At 43.0% G+C, this 22,754-nt stretch overlaps 1 protein-coding gene across 4 annotated transcripts in view; it reads right to left on the reverse strand.

Moving 5' to 3' along the window:
- Positions 1–22,754, reverse strand: part of LOC129825176 (CD2-associated protein-like) — a 103,258-nt gene that overhangs the window by 56,405 nt on the left and 24,099 nt on the right. For 2 of the 4 annotated variants that reach the window (XM_055885059.1, XM_055885057.1), the window contains exons 2-6: positions 19,299–19,459; positions 8,648–8,822; positions 7,627–7,727; positions 6,383–6,503; positions 5,967–6,154 (exon numbers count right to left, since the gene is read on the reverse strand). In XM_055885059.1, the coding sequence (XP_055741034.1) occupies positions 5,967–6,154; positions 6,383–6,503; positions 7,627–7,727; positions 8,648–8,822; positions 19,299–19,459 (746 nt within the window). Of the gene's footprint in view, positions 1–5,966; positions 6,155–6,382; positions 6,504–7,626; positions 7,728–8,647; positions 8,823–18,719; positions 18,785–19,298; positions 19,460–22,754 lie in introns of those variants that run through there. The other 2 variants (XM_055885060.1, XM_055885058.1) reach the window with 2 other exon arrangements.

The raw sequence follows: 22,754 nt of genomic DNA on the forward strand, positions 1-22,754 counted from the left end.
TTTGCCAATTGGATTGATCCCCTTTACCACACGGAACCCCACTAATCTACCGACGGAAACGCACGAGGTGACTAAAAATAGACCTCCATCCTATGCTATCTTGCTACCGACAGCCAGCTACCTGGATCTCCGTGACCCCAACCAACCTCTACTCACTGGACCCTTATGATCACTCGACTAAGCATGCCTCTCCTTAATGTAAATATGCCTTGTCCATTGCTGTTCTGGTTAGTGTTTATTGGCTTATTTCACTGTAGAGCCTCTAGCCCTGCTCATTATACCTTATCCAACCTTTCAGTTCCACCACCCACATATGCGATGACATCACCTGGTTTCAATGATGTTTCTAGAGACAATATCTCTCTCATCATCACTCAATACCTAGGTTTACCTCCACTGTATTCACATCCTACCATACCTTTGTCTGTACATTAGCTATTTTATCGCCCCCAGAAACGTCCTTTTACTCAATGTTCTAGACGTTCTAGATGACCAATTCTCATAGCTTTTAGCCATACCCTTATCCTACTCCTCCTCTGTTCCTCTGGTGATATAGAGGTGAATCCAGGCCCTGCAGTACCTAGCTCCACTCCTATTCCCCAGGCGCTCTCTTTTGATGACTTCTGTAACCGTAATAGCCTTGGTTTCATGCATGTTAACATTAGAAGCCTCCTCCCTAAGTTTGTTTTGTTCACTGCTTTAGCACACTCTGTCAACCGAGATGTTTTAGTCGTGTCTGAATCCTGGCTTAGGAAGACCACCAAAAATTCTGACATTTTCATCCCTAACTACAAGATTTTCAGACAAGAAAGAACGGCCAAAGGGGGCGGTGTTGCAATCTACTGCAAAGATTGCCTGCAGAGTTCTGTTTTACTATCCAGGTCTGTTCCCAAACAATTTGAACTTCTACTTTTAAAAATCCACCTCTCTAAAAACAAGTCTCTCACCGTTGCCGCCTGCCATAGACCACCCTCTGCCCCCAGCTGTGCTCTGGACACCATATGTGAACTGATTGCCCCCCATCTATCTTCAGAGCTCGTGCTGCTAGGCGACCTAAATTGGAACATGCTTAACACCCCAGCCATCCTACAATCTAAGCTTGATGCCCTCAATCTCACACAAATTATCAATGAACCTACCAGGTACCACCCCAATTCCGTAAACACGGGCACCCTCATAGGTATCATCCTAACCAACTCGCCCTCCAAATACACCTCTGCTGTTTTCAACCAAGACCTCAGCGATCACTGCCTCATTGCCTGCATCCGTAATGGGACAGCGGTCAAACGACCTCCACTCATCACTGTCAAACGCTCCCTGAAACACTTCAGCGAGCAGGCCTTTCTAATCGACCTGGCCGAGGTATCCTGGAAGGATATTGATCTCATCCCGTAAGTAGAGGATGCCTGGATATTTTTTTTTAAACGCCTTCCTCACCATCTTGAATAAGCATGCCCCATTCAAGAAATTTAGAACCAGGAACAGATATAGCCCTTGGTTCTCTCCTGACCTGACTGCCCTCAACCAACAGAAAAACATCCTATGGCGTTCTGCATTAGCATCGAACAGCCCCCGTGATATGCAACTTTTCAGGGAAGCTAGAACCAAAATACACAGGCAGTTAGAAAAGCCAAGGCTAGCTTTTTCAAGCAGAAATTTGCTTCCTGCAACACAAACTCAAAAAAGTTCTGGGACACTGTAAAGTCCATGGAGAATAAGAACACCTCCTCCCAGCTTCCAACTGCACTGAAGATAGGAAGCACTGTCACCACCGACAAATCCACTATAATTGAGAATTTCAAAAAGCATTTTTCTACAGCTGGCCATGCTTTCCACCTGGCTTTCCACCTACCCCGGTCAACAGCACTGCCCTCCCCTCTGCTACTTGCCCACGCCTTCCCCATTTCTCTTTCTCCCAAATACAGTCAGCTGATGTTCTGAAAGGGCTGCAAAATCTGGACCCTTACAAATCAGCCGGGCTAGATAATCTGGACCCTTTCTTTCTAAAACTATCTGCTGAAATTGTTGCCACCCCTATTACTAGCCTTTTCAACCTCTCTTTCGTGTCGTCTGAGATTCCCAAAGATTGGAAAGCAGCTGCGGGGGGGGGGGGGGGGCACCCTTGACCCAAACAGCTACAGACCTATATCTATCCTACCCTGCCTTTCTAAGGTCTTCGAAAGCCAAGTCAACAAACAGATTACCGACCATTTCGAATCCCGCCATACCTTCTCCGCTATGCAATCTGGTTTCAGAGCTGGTCATGGGTGCACCTCAGCCACGCTCAAGGTCATAAACGATATCTTAACCGCCATCGATAGGAAACAATACTGTGCAGCCGTATTCATTGACCTGGCCAAGGCTTTTCAATCAATCACCACATCCTCATCGGCAGACTCGACAGCCTTGGTTTCTCTAATGACTGCCTCGCCTGGTTCACCAACTACTCTGATCGAGTTCAGTGTGTCAAATCGGAGGGTCTGTTGTCCGGACCTCTGGCAGTCTCTATGGGGGTGCCACAGGGTTCAATTCTTGGACCGACTCTCTTCTCTGTATACATCAATGATGTCGCTCTTGCTGCTGGTGAGTCTCTGATCCACCTCTACGCAGACGACACTATTCTGTATACTTCTGGCCCTTCTTTTAACAACCCTCCAGGCGAGCTTCAATGCCATACAACTCTCCTTCCGTGGCCTCCAATTGCTCTTAAATACAAGTAAAACTAAATGCATGCTCTTCAACCGATCGCTGCCTGCACCTGCCCGCCTGTCCAACATCACTACTCTGGACGGCTCTGACTTAGAATATGTGGACAACTACAAATACCTAGGTGTCTGGATAGACTGTAAACTCTCCTTCCAGACTCACATCAAACATCTCCAATCCAAAGTTAAATCTAGAATTGGCTTCCTATTCTGCAACAAAGCATCCTTCACTCATGCTGCCAAACATACCCTTGTAAAACTGACCATCCTACCAATCCTCGACTTCGGTGATGTCATTTACAAAATAGCCTCCAAAACCCTACTCAATAAATTGGATGCAGTCTATCACAGTGCCATCCGTTTTGTCACCAAAGCACCATATACACCCACCACTGCGACCTGTACACTCATTGGCTGGCCCTCGCTTCATACTCGTCGCCAAACCCACTGGCTCCAGGTCATCTACAAAACCCTGCTAGGTAAAGTCCCCCCTTATCTCAGCTCGCTGGTCACCATAGCAGCACCTACCTGTAGCACGCGCTCCAGCAGGTATATCTCTCTGGTCACCCCCAAAACCAATTCTTCCTTTGGCCGCCTCTCCTTCCAGGTCTCTGCTGCCAATGACTGGAACGAACTACAAAAATCTCTGAAACTGGAAACACTTATCTCCCTCACTAGCTTTAAGCACCAGCTGTCAGCGCAGCTCATAGATTACTGCACCTGTACATAGCCCATCTATAATTTAGCCCAAACAACTACCTCTTTACCTACTGTATTTATTTATTTTGCTCCTTTGCACCCCATTATTTCTCTCTCTACTTTGCACTTTCTTCCACTGCAAACCAACCATTCCAGTGTTTTTTACTTGCTATATTGTATTTACTTCGCCATCATGACCTTTTTTTATATTTTTATTTATATATATATATATATATATATATATATTTTGTTTGCCTTCACCTCCATTATCTCACCTCACTTGCTCATATTGTATATAGACTTATTTTTCACTCTATTATTGACTGTATGTTTGTTTTACTCCATGTGTAACTATGTGTTGTTGTATGTGTCGAACTGCTTTGCTTTATCTTGGCCAGGTTGCAATTGTAAATGAGAACGTGGAACGTGTTCTCAATTTGCCTACCTGGTTAAATAAAGGTGAAATAAATCGTCATGCGGAAACAGAAAAGGGCCTTCCCCAAACTGTTTCAACAAAGAAGGGAGCACAGAATCGTCTAGAATGTTATTGTATGCTGTAGCATTAATATTTAATTTCACTGGAACTAAGGGGCCTAGCCTGAACCATGAAAAACAGCCCCAAGACCATTATTCCTCCTCCACCAAACCTTACACTTGGCACAATGCATTGGGGCAGGTAGCGTTGTCCTGACATCCGTCAAACCAAGATTAATCCGTTGGACTGCCAGATGTTGAAGCATGATTCATCACTCCAGAGAACGCGTTTCCACTGCTCCAGAGTCCAATGGCGGTGAGCTTTACACCACTCCATCCGACACTTGGCATTGCTCATGGTGATCTTAGGCTTGTGTGCGGCTGCTCGGCCATGGAAACCCATTTCATGAAGCTCCCAACAAACAGTTATTGTGCTGACGTTGCTTCCAGAGGCAGTTTGGAACTCGGTAGTGAGTGTTGCAATCGAGGACAGAAGATTTTTTACGCGCTACAGCACTCGGTGGTCCCGTTCTGTGAGCTTGTGTGGCCTACCACTTTGCGGCTGAGCCGACGTTGCTTCTAGATGTTTCCACTCCACAATAACAGCGCATACAGTTGACCGGGGCAGCTCTAGCAGGGCAGAAATTTGACGAACTGACTTGTTGGAAAAGTGGCATCTTATGACGGTGCCACTTGAATGTCAGAGCTCTTCAGTAAGGTCATTCTACTGCCAATGTTTGTCTATGGAGATTGCATGGCTGTATGCTTGATTTTATACGCCTGTCAGCAATGTGTGTGGCTGAAATAGCAGAATCCACTAATTTGAAGGGGTGTCCACAGACTATATATATAAATGAGTATCTCCCTTAGAAGCACACAGAAATATCTCATTCAGAAACACCTACTATAGAGACACACTGAAACATCTACCTCAGATATGACGCCAGGAAACTAGGTCAGTCAGAGGGAGCAGGGAAACTGCCTGCCTGCCACCCAAACAATTAGCGAACAAAACAAAGCTGAAGAGGGAAAGGTTGACAAAGTAAGCCAACCCACACTACACTGCGCCACCTCTCCCAGGACATAAACAAACACTCAGGGGATTCCAAAAGGCCAGCGACACCTATGATTACTCCTTCACGCAACACTAAACAATACTGACTGTGTAAAGGTGGCTGAACTCAGAATGTTAGCTAATGTAAACAAGTTCATAAACCAATATTATCCAATGTTAAATTATTTCGTACACCAGCATTGGTGTCAATGCAATCCATTTCTGACTTTTGTGATATGATTCTCAGTATCAACATGCTAACCATAAACAGTGGTGTAAACTACTTAAGTAAAAATACTTTGAAGAACTACTTAAGTATTTTTTTTTGGTATATGTACTTCACTATTTTTGACAACTTTTACTTCACTACATTCCTAAAGAAAATAATGTACTTTTTACTCCATACATTTTCCCTGACACCCAAAAGTACTTGTTACATTTTGAATGCTTAGCAAGAGAGGAAAATGGTTAAATTCATGCACTTATCAAGAGAACATCCCTGGTCATCCCTACTACCTGATCTGGCGGATTGACTAAATAATGTTTGTAAATTATGAGTGGAGTGAGCCCCTGGCTATCCGTAAATTTAAAAAAAGAAAAATCGTGCCGTCTGGATTGTTTAATATAAAGAATTTGAAATGAGTTATACTTTATCAATTTCATTGACTTTGATACTTAACTATATTTAAAACCAAATACCTTTACTCAAGTAGTATTTTACTGGGTGACTTCCACTTGAGTCATTTTCTATTAAGGCATCTTTACTTTTACTCAAGTATGACAATTGGGTAATTTTTCCCACCACTGACCATAAACATTCCTTACTAGTTTTATACAGTTATCTAACATATGACAGTTGAAAACTTTTCGGACATTTAAAAGCATGCCCCTCATCCTCTCAATTGTGAATTAGTTCTCAGAGGACTTTGGCATATTTTAAGGGGAAGTATTTAAGCCTTATCGGGACCTGTTGAGGTCCATGACACCCTGAGTTCACAGACAGGCATTTCTCAGTCCTGGCTCAGCTCACTTACTTTGTCTTTCTTCTCTTCTCCCTCTGAGTTGGGCAGGCGGACCTTCAGCTTGACTGAGCCTTCCCTGAAGATGTCCCCGAAGCCCACCCCCCGGATCTTCTTGGGCTGGGCGATCACGCCGTTGCCTGGAGAGGGGTGGATGGGGGAGGTGGGGGTGGGGAGAAGCAGAGCTTCTTTACCGCTAACGTCTGTGGGAAGGACACAATGTAAAATGTGAATGGAAGAAAACAAAAACGTGCAGTAGAAGAACACACACGCTCGCCCACATACACAAACACTATAGCCTCTTACCTAGACACAATAATACAAACAGAAGCCTGGAAATCCAGCAAAAAAACTAAATACTTTAACAGCTCTAACTTGTTATGACATGCTCTGATTGAACACGAGTCACGCTCCGTTAGCTCCATTATTACCAGTTTCATCTGTTACGTCGTTCGTTTCTTCATCTTCGTTCGTCTCAATCTCTTTGACGAAGTTAGAGGGGAACAGTCCTGATTTGCCGTTCATGGTTCCACTCCACCAGCCTTCCTCTACCTGGAACAACCAATCAGAACCCTCTGAATACCTGATGTACACATCTAATCACCTTAGAATAATATACCATATACATCACCAAGTTCCAACATTAGCCTATAGCCTAAGGTTATTCTGAGCGATTTGTGCTTTTTTGAGGTCAGTTTGGTTATAAAAAATAACAATTTTTTGTTGTTGTTTTGATTCTGTTTTTAAACATTCAATTCATTATGCATTGTGGGTTAAATGCTGTAAGACAGAATAAAACGATTAATAAAAGTCCCATGATGGTAGTGATGTCCATTACTGCTTATCACGTATTAACAATAATTTATTCACATGACTTATATATTTCAGTTGTTGTGTACATTACATTTGTTTTATTTGATTACTTGTTTTATTTCATTCCAAGTCACCCATCTCTACAGAGCTGCTGACTATGCTGTCTGTCAAAATCCCCTTTTTAGTAGTTCAAAGTAAATAAGGTATACTTTTATGACTGCTGAAACCCAACTATCAATCACTTAGATCATGTATTTTCAGGTAGAGATACCTCACAAAGCAACTGCTCTCTATCCCCTCAGTGTTTTGCCCCACACAGACTGGACAAGTAGGTGGGCAATAGTTTATGGTCATTGTAGTTAATTACCACGTTTTCTACGCTAAACTATGCAGAATATTGGCCTGTTGGAAACTACAACTCCCTACAGTTTTGGCTTGATGTCATAAATCGCCAGAGAAAACTGTGCATTGAGCTGACTAAAAAAACTAAATGGAATTCAAATAATTGAACAGATCAATTAGTTGTCCAAAAAGCAGAAAACAACAAAAATGTTGTTAATCTCTCAGCTCTACCTAAAGAACTATTAGCTGCGAGTTAGGATTTGCATCCAATGTAAATATGGTCATGTGTAAACACCATTAGGCTGTAAATTAGTTACAGAAAGAGCATGGCAATTTCTCTTTCATTCTCCCATGCAATCCTAACCTCTACAACTTCAACAGACAAATCAACTCTAAACAGAAAAATGTGTCTAACACGTTTAATAAAGCACAGGTAAGGTAACCCAATGCAGGAAAGTCATTACGAGCAGCATATGTAAATAGCAAAATGTAGGGCAGTGTAACGAAGCACTAGCCTCACCTCCTCATTGATGTCGATGGTATCCCCTATCTTCAGCTCGAGCTCATCCTCGTTCTGGGGCACGTAATCAAACAGCGCCTTGCACTGCCGCTTCTTAGACACTGCAATAACAACAACAGAAGACAGAAGAAGGCTGGGAACATCAGTTACATCAGTCCATTCGCTGCTCAATAGGTCGGCTAATGGCATCAACATCCTGGAAGCGCGTGCACGGGTGTTTGTTTATGATGTGTTTATATACCCTGGTGTGCATGAGGGCAGTGTGGGAAGGGTGTCTGGATCCAGGAAGTGGAGGAGGAGAACACTCCTCTCCTGCTAGGAGCACTATGGGACTTTTCAGCAAGGTGCTCCTGTGGCAGGATACGCCCCTCTGAACAAGCACAGCTGCACACAGGGGCTGAGTTCCAATAATATCTCCTTTCTTCTGAAGGGTACACTCATTCACTTCTTCCCACAAATCTAAAAGCATGGATTGGAGGAGGCATGGGCTAGTGGGAGTTTCCTGCAGAGACGAACATGATTATCAGAAGTTCGTCATCTCCACTTTAATGCTGCATTTCAATAGGGACTTGACCTTCATGTAAACCCTGCTGCTGTTGACACAATTCAATCAAGTTCTATTCACCAATGTCACACAAGAGAATGTGTGTATGCTATACAAAGGCTCGATGTGGAAGAAAAGCCTCCATGACTAACAGAGAGACATGCAAATACAGCAGCAGGAAATATAGGCTATATCCAGTATGCACCTACAATCCTTTTAATACATTTGACACACTTCAGAGGACAGACATCTGATTTCCTTCCTTCCACAGTGTTGGGAAACATGAAATGAAAGCAGTTTATTCTGAGAGTTATATGTGTTGGTTCCCTCTGTGTGCAGCAGGCTTTAGCCTATGGCAGATTAAGTCCACAGAAATGAATGGAAGACCCTGGGCATTCTACCTAGTGTTTCACTTAGTGCTTCAGTGGAGACAACATGTGATTATAAAGATGAAAGCACAGCCAGCGCACAACCTACTCTTCTTGAGTCCACGGGGCTGTGAGTGTGGCTGGAAGCCCCCAGCTGGGAATCCGTAGGTGCTCATCCTCTGGACCAGGTTGGCCACGTTCCCTGCACTCTTCTCTCTCCGCTGGGGCAGCTCCTCCTCGGCCTCCTCCTTTGTCACGTTCACCTCCTTGGGCTCCTTTACCTCCTGCCACCACACACACACACACACAGCAGAGAGGACAATGATTATTTTAGGCTATATTACAAGAGGAACAGTTGCACATTTTTGTGGAAGAGTTCCATTTCAAATAATGTTTTTGTTTCTCAATCATTGTCACGTGGCTAATCATAAAAATCTGAAATCTGAATGAAAATGATCTAAAAGTTCAAATAAAGTGAGAGCACCGGCCTCTGCCATGTGGACACATTGATACACCGAGATCTATTGGCAACTAAAGAAATTAGGGCATGGAACTCATAGCATATAGACCAATGAAGCAGTAGGCCAATAAATTCCATTGTCAACTAAGTAAACATACATAAGGATGACAAAAACATGAAAATTCAGGTTCTTTCAGTAGCCTTCATCTTTCTACTCAGCCTGTCTGCCTGCAATTACATTTACATTTAAGTCATTTAGCAGACGCTCTTATCCAGAGCGACTTACAAATTGGTGCATTCACCTTAATGCAATTCTGTCTAGACTTGAGTTTCTCTTTTGATCAATTCCCCATTACGTCTGTTTACTTTCTGGTGATGGATGTAATGGAAATTGATCAAAATAAACAAACAAACAAAGGGCAAACAATTCACACAATGAAACAATGACTGCGCAAGAATTGGCGGGAGACAGCTGAACCATTCTGGAGAGACACTCGCCTATATCTTTGCCACGCACCCCTCCCTTTCCTGTCTAAAATGTTAATTATATGCAAGACACATTATCTTCACACATACAGTGCATTTGTAAAGTACTCAGACCCCTTGGAATTTTTCCACATTTTGTTACGTTACAGCCTTATTCTAAAATGGATTAAATACAAAAATAAATCCTCAATCTACACAACACATTTTTTTGCTCTGTCATTATGGAGTATTCAGAAATGTTAGCAAATTTATATAAAAACCAACCGAAATACCTTAGTCTCATAAGCATTCAAAGCCTTTGCTATGAGACTTGAAATTAAGCTCAGGTGCATCCTGTTTCCATTGGTCATCCATGAGATGTTTCTACAACATGGTAGGAGTCCACCTGTGGAAAATTTTATTAATTGGACATGATTTGGAAAGGCACACACCTGTCTATATAAGATCCCACAGTTGACAGTGTGTCAGAGCAAAAACCAGGCCATGAGGTTGAAAGAATTGTCCGTAGAGCTCCGAGACAGGATTGTGTTGAGGCACAGATCTGGGGAAGGGTACCAAAACATTTCTATAGCATTGGAGGTCCCCAAGAACACGGAAGACAGCCTCCATCATTCTTAAATGGAAGAAGAGTTGGCCATCCGGCCAAACTGAGCAATCGGGGGAGAAGGGCCTTGGTTAGGGAGTTGACCAAGAACCTGATGGTCACTGACTGAGCTTCTGAGTTCCTCTGTGGAGATGGGAGAACCTTCCAGAAAAATGACCATCTCTGCAGCACTCCACCAATCAGGCCTTTATGGTAGAGTGGCCAGACGGAAGCCACTACTGAGTAAAAAGCACATGACAGCCCACTATGAGTTTGCCAAAAGGCACCTAAAGGCCTCAGACCATGAGAAACAAGAGTCTCTGGTCTTTGGCCTGAATGCCAAGCGTCACATCTGGAGGAAATTGGCACCATTCCTACGGCGAAGCATGCGTGGTGGTGTAACAGTTTAACTTTACGGCGTCCCCTCGCCCCGACACGGGCGCGAACCAGGGACCCTCTGCACACATCAACAACAGTCGCCCACGAAGCACGGTCGTTACCCATCGCTCCACAAAAGCCGCGGCTCTTGCAGAGCAAGGGGCAACACTACTTAAGTCTCAGAGCAAGTGACGTAACTGATTGAAATGCTACTAGCGCGTACCCGCTAACTAGCTAGCCATTTCACATCCGTTACAGTGGCAGCATCATGCTGTGGGGATGTTTTTCAGCAGCAGGGACTGGGAGACTAGTCAGGATCGAGGGAAAGATGAATGGAGCAGAGTACAGAGATCCTTGATGAAAACCTGCTCCAGAGTGCTCTGGGGTGAAGGTTCACCTTCCAACATTACAACGACCCTAAGCGCACAGCTAAGACAATGCAGGAGTGGCTTCGAATGTCCTTGAGTGGCCCAGTCAGAGCCCGGACTTGAACCCGATCGAACATCTCTGGAGAAAATTTCTAAAAACCTGTTATTGTTTTGTCATTATGGGATATTCTGTGTAGATTGATGATGGGGTAGGTGGGGGGACGTAATCAATTTAAAAATAAGGCTGTAACGTAATAAAATGTGAAAAAAAGTCAAGGCGTCTGAATACTTTCCGATTGCACTGAGATGCTTTTCACTGACATCCGCAACTCAATAATCATCTAAACGTATTGTCTTGCTGGCTTCCCAAATAGGCATAGGCTTACAAGCTTGTGATTTGAAACAATCCACAGCAAAATATTTTAAAGAAGCTAATGATCCATGATTCCTCTGTGGCTAAGTCATGCTTTCTGGTGAAGTATTACTAATGATTCTATTTGTTTCTGTACAGACAGGAGTAATCATATTATTTTGAAAAATGTATTTCAATTCACTTCCCGAGCCGACCTATGAAAGAATTCCTCATGTGCCGTTTCTCTCCTGGTCTTTTCATATCAACTATCTTTCGTTGTCCAGAAGCCAAAAAGGCACAATCCTAGTAATAGCAACCAATCCTAGTTGTTGCATCTAAGTTTCTAACAGAGATTTTAATCTCTGTCACATATGGAACAACTCTCATCCGGTGCATGGTTTAGAATAGTGTTTTCCTATGAATGTTTAAAAATGATGTTTCATTGGCTGCTTCATTAAAGGAGTTGCATGTACTGTTAAGAAGAATAACCATAATCTAAAAGTGATTTATGTCATTCTGAGCACCGTAGGAGGACGCACTTATGGATTACGCACCCAATGCATATGGGTCCGGTAAATTTCTCAAAATGGCCAGTAAACTAAAATCTTCCCGGGTCACGTTGTCCGGCGCAACACTTTCCTAGCAGAAAACCTGCGCCACACCGGCAGTCATGGGTCATGAACGCAGTCAAATCTCTTGTGTACTCTGTACATGGCGCTGATGTGTTGTAAAAACCCAACTCGCTAATGGCAGTCAGGTCACTAGTGGCCTGGAATTGTCCCTCTAAATCACTCTGACGTCAATGCACATGCTATCTAAAATCACATCAAACACTTATCAAAACACTATCATGCTTTTAAAAAGCCACCGTTATGCTACATTGTGATGGAACAATTTGAAGAAAGACATTTAACAAAAGGTTGCAACTGAGTGGAAAACATGTTTTTTGTGTCTCTGGTTTAAAAAAACTAATTTGACAGCGCTTTCTAAGGTGACGATTAAAACAAAGCATTTAAGATGTCACATGTAGAACCCCCATACATATATTAGAGCTTATGCATAGGCCTATACGAGCCCAAGCAACAACAAAAATGATTGTCCCATTATACAATACATAGCCTAATAAACTACTATATATTACGCACAGCAGAATTATTATTTTATTGTGTAAGATGTCTTTGGTACATAATTGGTCTAGCCTATAGGCTACACCAAAATTAAACTAGTTATAGCCGTTGAGTGTGGACTGTATTATTATCGATAGTGCAGGGTGGCTTACAGAGTATAGTTAGCCTACAATTACAGTGAATTTGTATTTGATTTTGAATAGTCTAGTAATAAGGCATTTGTTATATTTTCGATAATGAACAGGCTGACACTACCTTTAGCTACAGAATGATGGTTGCCATTTAAAAAAAGAGGATGATCCCAGCCCCCCCCCCCCCCCCTCCCCTCCCTATATACACACACATATTTATTTCTCAGCTGCTAATATTAAGCACATTGCTCAGCTGTAAAACCAAAATGAACCGTTGGAAATTGCAGCCTCCATTCAAGTACATACAAATGACATGTCTTTTCCCCCCTGCCCTTGTTCCTGCCCATTTGATAAGGGCGTATTTTAAATTGAAATTAATTTCACATATTAGTAAAGACAAGATGAAATTGAGAATAGTCTGATGGGTGAGAATATGATCACTTGATGAGAGAACAGTGTGTGCATCCTGAGGCAAGAAACAGAGCGCAAGCTTTTTTGCAACTTTTTCCAAATCATCAATATAGTTGCATCATGCTGCCATACAGTATATGTTTTTCATTTCTAAAGACATTAAGGATTGTATCATTCACCACTAAAGTGGTCAAATAACTCTAAATCTAGCATATAGGACTTGTTTTAAATGATCAAATACAATTTTATTGGTCACATGTGCCTAATACAACAGGTGTACACTTTACCGTGAAATGCTTACTTACGAGCCCATTCAACAATGCTGAGTTAAAAAGTAAAGTAAATATTTGCTAAATAAAATAGGAAATAGTAACACGATAAAACAATAACAAGGCTATATACAAGGAGTACTGGTACTGAGATAATGTGCAGGGGTACGAGGTAGATCACTTTTACGCTCATACTCTAGCTCATATGCTATTCTGTTCTTCTGAAACACATTTTGTTCATATCATAATGCTTCTTTAGACCTGCCTAAAATAAATAATGGAGTTATTGTGATGCTTTATATTAAATGGATTGAATTATTATAATTTTTTTTTAAATGTAGATGTTCCAAAAGCACGCATCAGTGGCTTGTAGAGGCCTGGAGATGCCAAATGTGTTTATGTTAATTAACGGTCAATTACTGTGAGACCGGCAGTTACTTGCATGACATTTACCGCCTGACAAAATGTCATGATCGCCACAACCCTGAACACAAAACCTACAACCATGAACTGATATAGCCAAAATATCTGACGCCTTCATATTGAACTTGTAAAGTAACTTTCACAGGCCAACCATGTATAGGCTCTCACGTCATCTAACCCTAACATGTAAGTTTATGTTAGCAGATTCAACTCAGTTGCTGGGCAGGGGCTCTGTTGAGCGGCAACTAGCGTGGGCGGACTGGAGATCCGACTTCACATAAAATGATGTTTTAATCAAAAAATACTGATTATCCAAATAATTCGTTTTGGATGAAAACATTATTTTAAAATAAAATTGTATGGGTCACATGCAACGAATACTACAGGTGTTGACTTTACCATGAAATGATGACTTAAACCCATTCCCAACAACGCAGGATTAAAAAGTAATTTATGTTACATCGGCGCTCCAGTCCGCCCACACTAGTCGTTACGCAACTCCATCGTAAATTGTTAAGTCATATTACAGACTACTACTGTTCTACTTGCAAGGTTGTAAAGAACAACTACTATTGGAGTTCAAGAGGCACAAAGTCCAACCATGTCAAGATTTGAATAGTGTGTCGTGGGGGGAAGCAGCCAAAGGCTAAGTTCATGTAGGCCAAGGTTTCCCTTTAACTGCCCAGGTGGAATCAACCATTTTGTAATTCACGCCCTCAGAAATGCTATGATTCACCGAGCTGAGCAGCAGGAAGTACACAGGGTCATTCCTCCTCAGAGCACTTTAACAGACTCCTCATAAACATACAAAAACTCACAACTGGACTCCTCATACACAATCACACTATTGATCTACTGTACTAAACGTTTGCTGACACAGGTCTCTCACCTTAACATTTCCACAGCATTAACCACTATAATAACTGATACAATATAGTACATGCTCTGAGTGAATGTGTGAGTGTATGCTTTACTACTCCGTGGACCTCTCTGCTCATGTTGAGACCTGCTTCCTTTCCTCTCCAGCTCAGGCCATTGAGCAGGGCTAGGACAGCAGCCAGCCAGCCAGCCACAGCCCGCTCCACTCACCCTGCCAGAAACTCCCAGGAACGCTGTAAGGAAGCACTATGGAATCGCTCCCAGTCTCTAGTGGAGACCACCTCACTGAACAAATGAGAGCTATGGCAACCTGCTTTTGAAACTTGCTTTGCAAAGTCTTCACAAACTGAATTTACATCAAACGCTCATATTACAGACTACTACTGTTCCACTTGCAAGGTTGTAAAGAACAACTACTATTGGAGTTCAAGAGGCACAAAGTCCAACTATGTCAAGATTTGAAGCTGCAAATGACCAAATACACTCAACAAAAATATAAATGCAACATACAACAACTTCAGATTTTACTGAGTTACAGTTCCTATAAGGAAATCAGTTAAATGAAATAAATAAATTAGGCCTTAATCTATGGATTTCACATGACTGGGCAGGGGTGCAGCCATGGGTGGGCCTTGGCGGGCATAGGCCCACCCATTTAGCAACCAGGCCCACCCAGTGGGGAGCAAGGCCCAGCCAATCAGAATGAGTTTTTCCCCACAAAAGGGCTTTATTACATACAGAAATACTCCAAGGTGCACCTGCGTAATGATCATGCTGTTTAATCAGCTTCTTCATATGCCACACCTGTCAGGTTGATAGATTATATTGGCAAAGGAGAAATGCTCACTAACAGGGATGTAAACAAATTTGTGTACAAAATTTGAGAGAAATAAACTTTGTGTGTGTATGGAACATTTCTGGGATTTTTTATTTCAGCTCATGAAACATGGGACCAACACTTTACATGTTGCGTTTATATTTTTGTTCAGTGTAGATGATTGTTAAATTGTGACTGTCAGTGAAAAGCAGAGAGACCCAGCCAGGCATATCAGAATTTCAAAAAATACAAATCGCTGAAAAACTGTTCGAAAAGCAAATGGCTATTGCACCAGCAGAGAACATTGGCCAAATCCCTGCTGAGTGTGCATAATCACTGTCTTGATCATTGGGTCTGTGCCACTTTTGTTTGTTTTTGGACGATAATATCCTCCTCCAGGTTAGATGGACGTCATATGTGACTCCTTTCAGAAAACTAGGCGTATGTTGCGTGTCACTACTTCACAGGAGAGCCACTTGAACGTAAACTTAAAAATAAAAATCGAAATAGTTTTGGGGGAAGAATTGTCTTCTGGAACATTGTGAACTTTCATGTGCCTTAATAACAAACGTGTATGCCATCTGTAAATAGGAATACAACTTAATTTACAAGACTAGTTGGTTTAGCCATGGAAAAAGCGAGCAACCTTCCCGCTAGTCATGATTGGCTGAGATAATGAGGGGGCTGGACATGCCTAGAGAGGAGTTCAGATTGGTCTGCCATGCACGCTTCTGTCTATAATATGAGTTGGTCAGTATGTAGGTAATCCTTTCTAACGTGGATTTTTTGAAAAATATAATGTAGTAGATCTCCATAAGTATTGCTCTCCACTTTCTGGAGGACTGAGTTTTGAAAATCAGTGGAATTAGAGTATGATAGCTAAGGAGAAGGAGAAAATTCTGGCATTTGATTGCAAATATTCAGATGGAGTCAAAAAGAGAACACACAGGAGGCTGTTGAATAAAACGCCTGTCTCCGGATTACATCTTCAAACTAAGGGCAACCATGGCATCCGTGAAAGAGATGGAGAAGCGGCCATTGATATATGCGGGTAAGATAGTGTAGCTAGCTACATTTTCAGATATTAGACATTTCTAATTTTGTCAGAAAGTCATTTTCATTTCAAGTTAGCTAGCTAACGTTAGGTGTAGTAATATTATGTATAGTAATATTATTCAAATCTCAGAGCCATTTGTATTGCTAGTTATATCTTAATGTTAACTAGCTAACATTGAACCTGGTTGGTTAGCTACCTTCATGCAGGGCAGTAATGTTATGAGTTGGAATTATGGTTCATTGTTTAGCTAGCTAGCTAGCTACATGTCTAAACAAAAGACTCCACTATGCAAGTAACTATTTCAATAGAATGTTTATGATGTCAATGAGACAACTGTCGATAGACGTAGCTTGTAAATTCGCTATCTACTCCGATTTCAGAGCGCACTCATCTGTGTGCCATAGCGCAAAATTTACGAACGCTCAAAACCCGTTGATTATGTCCAGTGTCAGGATAAATTGGCAAAAAATATTAATTAAATAGTTGCCAGCAGTAAAGTTGCAGTCACCAACGCTCTGGATAACACAAAAACAGCCTAACCAGCTCTGCTAGAGCGAGTAAAATGGTCAGTGAGCTGTTCTTTCATTTGTGTCTGGAAGTCGCCAGCCAGCTAGCCAACGTTAGCCAGTTAGCCAGGGTGCTTGACTGCTGTTAGGCCAGGATGCTCAGATCAACCCTACTTTTCAGCCAGAGCGTCTAGTGTGCGCTCTGAATGCTCCGAGAGCAAAATGCTCTGAATTTACAAACGGCCAATCTGACAACACTCAGTCTATGAATGCCCAGAGCACACTCTGGCACCTCAGATTAAATGTACGAACACATCTGTAGTATAAGGCGGCCTTTAGTCTTCAAATATTTGGTTGTTTAGTACATAGCCTCACATGTGAATCTTGAAAGAGATGGGTGGGGCTAAAGCTTAAAATGGTGTAAAAGATGCTGAATGGGTGTAGACAAAGAAGAGCTCTCCAGTAGGTACAAAACTTCATGGGTCATTTTCTTAAAAGTAAGGTTGCAAGTTTATCAACTTTCAAAGCAGAATTACTTTCCCATTGTTCCTCAACTGTCATGTATGATATACAATTTTCTATTTCCGAGTCTCTACTTCTATCCAACGTAAAAAAAAAAACACAAATTCAAATTATGCTACATAAGGCCAAATCGACAGTCGGTCGGTCAAATATTGTATTTGTGTCCCCTTTCGTAGGCCAATTATATGTATTTTTGAAATGTAACCTTTATTTAACTAGGCAAGTCAGTTAAGAACAAGTTCTTAGTTACAATGACGGCCTACCCCGGCAAAATCTGGACGACACTGGTTCAATTGTGCGCCACCCTATGGGACTCCCAATCACGGCCGGATGTGATACAGCCTGGATTCAAACCAGGGACTGTAGTGACGCCTCTTGCACTGAGATGCAGTGCCTTAGACCCCTGCGCCACTCAGAAGTCCAACATCGATCAGACAACATTCTTTTTATTCATCTGGGTGTCCCGTACCAGTAAGAAATTAAACCTACTTTCACCCCTGCTCTTCCCCCGCTCCATCCGCTTCCTGGTTCACACATGCTGACTGGGTATTTTCACAGCAGAGGAAGAGGAGACAGACAGGAACGCTGTGTGTCCTGCTGACTGGCTGCTTCTCTCACACTGGACAGCAAGACTCTTCTCTACTGGGCGGCAGGTAGCCTAGCGGTTAAAGCGTTGGGCCAGTATCCGAATCACAGGTTCGAATACCCGAGTTAACAAGGTGAAAAATATACCGATGTGCCCTTGAGCAAGGCACTTAACGCTAATTTGCTTCAGGGGTGCCGTACTACTATAGCTGACCCTGTAAAACAACACATTTCACTTTATTTACTCCTGTTTCAGGAGAGACCAGTGTCCCAACCAGTGTCCTGACTCCTGAATTATAAAACTATTTTAATAAGATTCATTCAATCCATAAAATAAAGACCAAGTCAAGAGTGACAGCAAGGAGTTGAGAGTCCTCGGGAGGAGCCAGACTGCTGAGAGGGGGGAGAGAGAAGGAAAGACATCCTCCTCTGGCTGACGCTCAGCTCTATCCCAAGAGAAACAGCCATTCTCAGAACAATAACACTTTCTAAGAGTTTAACGCTGACTTGTACAACTCACTGTGGTGAAGCTGAACAAACGGCAAATGTACCAGACACAAAAAATACCTAACTTTTCTTGCACAATTGGCTGCTATTTCCAACAACCACATATTGAGGAAAGGAGTTTTTCCTTTTCTCCCTCCTCTCCTTGGAGAGCCAAACAAACAGATTTAAGCCTCTGAGGTGTCAAAAGTGCAAACTGTGACAGCACCGCCAACACCCAAAACATCAAGACCTCCGCTGGCAAAGAGCAGTTGTTGATTATAATATACACCTCAAAGAACCCTGTCATGTTGATGTTTAGTAAAGACGAGTAAATCCCTTACCGACTCCTCCAACTCAGACATGATTTCCTGGGAAGAACTTTTAGTCTCAGACAGTCACAGAAGCACTTAAAGAGGAAGAAAAATAGTCTCAGTGTCCGGGAGCAAAGTTCAGTTCAGTACAGTGAGATATCCCTCCTCAAAGCTGCCAGACTTCCTATCTCACTACTCTGGATTACAGCCAGGAGGGAGGGACAAGGGAAGAGCAGCCGCTCTCTGTGACTTCATCACAACATTCTACTACTAGCTCGACGTACAATTTGCAATGAGTACCATGACAACCGCATTTCATATTAGAAAGAGAAGTGTACGCATGTCTTCAACGGAAACACCAGATTTCATGGTGCACTAGGGTTTACAAGTCCCAAATGTGCAAACAGTACTCTGTAGTTGGTAAAGCATGGAGCTTGCAACGCCAGGATAGCAGGTTCAATTCCCAGGACCACCCTTACATCACTTTGGATAAAATAACTGCCTGCTAAATGGCATATATTATAATACTTTTAGTGTAACTGTCAACACGGAAGTTGTTTTGGGTCAGTGTCTCAATATTGTTTAAAATGGGGAGAGGCTCTAAATCACCTTGACGAAGTTGTCAGGGAAGAGTCCTCTTTTCCCGTTGAAGTCTCCCTCCATCCATCCCTCCTCCTCGATCCTGCGGACGTTCCTGATCACGTCTCCCAGCCTCAGGGTCAGCTCATCTTCATGGAGGGCATCATACTCATACTCAACCACAACCTCTACTGGAGAGAAGGAGGTAGGGCGGGGGGGAGAGAGGGCGGGACCAAGAGAGAGCGGGCGGACAGAAGCGAGAATGGGCAGGAGATATTGAGGGAGAGAGGGAGGAGATATTGAGAGAGTGGGGGAGAGAGAGAGAGAGAGAGAGAGAGAGAGAGAGAGAGAGAGAGTGGGGGGGAGAGAGAGAGAGAGAGAGTGGGGGGGAGAGAGAGAGAGAGAGAGTGGGGGGGAGAGAGAGAGAGAGAGAGTGGGGGGGAGAGAGAGAGAGAGAGAGTGGGGGGGAGAGAGAGAGAGAGAGAGAGTGGGGGGGAGAGAGAGAGAGAGAGAGTGGGGGGGAGAGAGAGAGAGAGAGAGTGGGGGGAGAGAGAGAGAGTGGGGGGGAGAGAGAGAGAGAGAGTGGGGGGGAGAGAGAGAGAGAGAGAGTGGGGGGGAGAGAGAGAGAGAGAGAGTGGGGGGGAGAGAGAGAGAGAGAGAGTGGGGGGGAGAGAGAGAGAGAGTGGGGGGGAGAGAGAGAGAGAGAGAGTGGGGGGGAGAGAGAGAGAGAGAGAGTGGGGGGGGAGAGAGAGAGAGTGGGGGGGAGAGAGAGAGAGAGTGGGGGGGAGAGAGAGAGAGAGTGGGGGGGGAGAGAGAGGGAGTGGGGGGAGAGAGAGAGGGAGTGGGGGGAGAGAGAGGGAGTGGGGGGGGGAGAGGGAGTGGGGGGGGGGGAGGGAGTTGGGGGGGGAGAGAGGGAGTGGGGGGAGAGAGAGAGGGAGTGGGGGAGAGAGAGAGGGAGTGGGGGGGGAGAGGGAGTGGGGGGGAGAGAGAGAGAGTGGGTAGAGAGAGAGAGAGAGTGGGTAGAGAGAGAGAGAGAGTGGGGGGAGAGAGAGAGGGAGTGGGGGGAGAGAGAGGAGTTACCAATATAACAAAACAGAGATCGCTGACACATTGTCATGACATGTAGAGGTATGACAGTCCTGAAGCCTTGCAACAGCTAGACTATACGGAGGCATCACTGCATACAAATCATGACTGCAATTGTGCATACCGACTCTTCACTCAATGACATTGATCAGACCTGCATGCTTGTTAAAATGCATTTTATTTAACTAGTTAACTTTTATTTAACTCAGTTAAGAAGAAATTCTTATTTACAATGACGGCCTACCCCAGCAAAACCCGGCCTACCCCTAACCCGGACGACCCTGGGCCAATTGTGGCGCCAACCTATGGGACTCCCAATCACGGCCGGTTGTGATACAGCCTGGAATCGAACCAGGTTCTGTAGTGACACCTCTAGCACTGAGATGCACTGCTTTAGACCGCTGCGCCATTCGGGAGCCCAAACATGTTGCATTTGAAGAATGTTTTTGCATTTTAGGCTACAAGTGTGTGAATTGAAAGCAAAGCGTTCTTTGGGAAAACAGGGATGGATCAAACAACATAGCTTACCTACTATATGAAGTCTATAAATTGGGTGATTCTCGGGAAACTAGATTTATCCATGGCAGTAACAAAGTTTGAGTTTGAAAATCATGGTGCATCTACAACATTCATCTATTATTCTATAGGCTAAGATGTTTAGTTTATGGTAGTGTAATTTCCACACCAAATTCTCATTACCGAAATTTGTCCGGTCATTTTATAAAATGTTCAAGAAAAACCTAATTTATCTGAATAAAACTAAATATGTTGCTGTAGTTTGTCCATAAATTATAGAAACTGTTTACTAGTTGAAGTTTAAATTAAACCATCATATTTATTGCGTAAAAACTGTTTCTGGACATGTTTCTCATTACCGTAACACTTTTTGAAGTTACAGTAAAATCTCCAATAATTTGGTTTAATTCACCCATGATGCATAATCTGGAGGAGAAGTCCTTACATGAGCATACTTTTATTGAATTATTTCACCTTTATGCTTTCAGAATGAGGATCTTATTCTCAAACACCCCATTTACGACGCTTGACCGGAATTACTAAAAAGCTGAAATTGGAAAAAACTTTGAGAACCATTACCTTACCAAGATGGAGGCATGAATGGGCTTTAGTGATGTGTTCAAACATTTTTTTTTTACCTTTATTTAACTAGGCAAGTCAGTTAAGAAATTCTTATTTTCAATGTAGGCCTAGGAACAGTGCAACAGTCCAACGCTTTAAACACTAAGCTACCCTGCTGCCCCAATATAATGATGGCCACTTCAGCAGATATCCCCAGAAGCTTATTGGCTTATTGGTAATTGCAGTACCGTCAGAGCCTTTCCCGTGCTCCATTGGTTCCTGTGCTTTGATTAGGTCCAGGCTTGGATCAGTGGACTAGACATATGATGGCGCCGGAGAGGATGGCTGCCGTTTTATTGGCTCTTAACCAACCGTGCTATTTTTTTGTAACTTATTTTGTACATAATGTTTCTGCTACTGTCTCTTATGCCAGAAAAGACCTTCTGGACATCAGAACAGCGATTACTCACCTTGAATTGGACAAATCATTTTTCTTTAATGAGTTGGACGGGAAGGATATACTCCAAACACCCAAAAAGTCCTTCATCCCCGTCATTTGCAGGGGAAAGAAACAGACTTTGCGGAAGGAGATCGGGGTGCCTTGTGAGGATCAGGCGACGAGTGGCTAATCTGCCTTTGCCATCCGTACTGTTAGCCAACGTTCAATCGCTGGGAAATAAATTGGACAAACTAAAAGCATGTACAGTGGGGAGAACAAGTATTTGATACACTGCCGATTTTGAAGGTTTTCCTACTTACAAAGCATGTAGAGGTCTGTAATTTCAAAAATCCAGATAATCACATTGTATGACTTTTAAGTAATTAATTTGCATTTTATTGCATGACATAAGTATTTGATACAGATCTTGGCCAACAACCTCCTTCCCTCAGTAAGAGCATTGAAGATGGGTCGTGGCTGGGTCTTCCAGCATGACAACGACCCGAAACACACAGCCAGGGCAACTAAGGAGTGGCTCCGTAAGAAGCATCTCAAGGTCCTGGAGTGGCCTAGCCAGTCTCCAGACCTGAACCCAATAGAAAATCTTTGAAGGGAGCTGAAAGTCCGTATTGCCCAGCGACAGCCCCGAAACCTGAAGGATCTGGAGAAGGTCTGTATGGAGGAGTAGGCCAAAATCCCTGCTGCAGTGTATGCAAACCTGGTCAAGAACTACAGGAAACGTATGATCTCTGTAATTGCAAACAAAGGTTGCTGTACCAAATATTAAGTTCTGCTTTTCTGATCAAATACTTATGTCATGCAATAAAACGCAAATTAATTACTTAAAAATCATACAATGTGATTTTCTGGATTTTTGTTTTAGA

The sequence above is a fragment of the Salvelinus fontinalis genome, chromosome 27 (genome assembly GCF_029448725.1).
Source record: "Salvelinus fontinalis isolate EN_2023a chromosome 27, ASM2944872v1, whole genome shotgun sequence".
NCBI lineage: Eukaryota > Metazoa > Chordata > Actinopteri > Salmoniformes > Salmonidae > Salvelinus > Salvelinus fontinalis.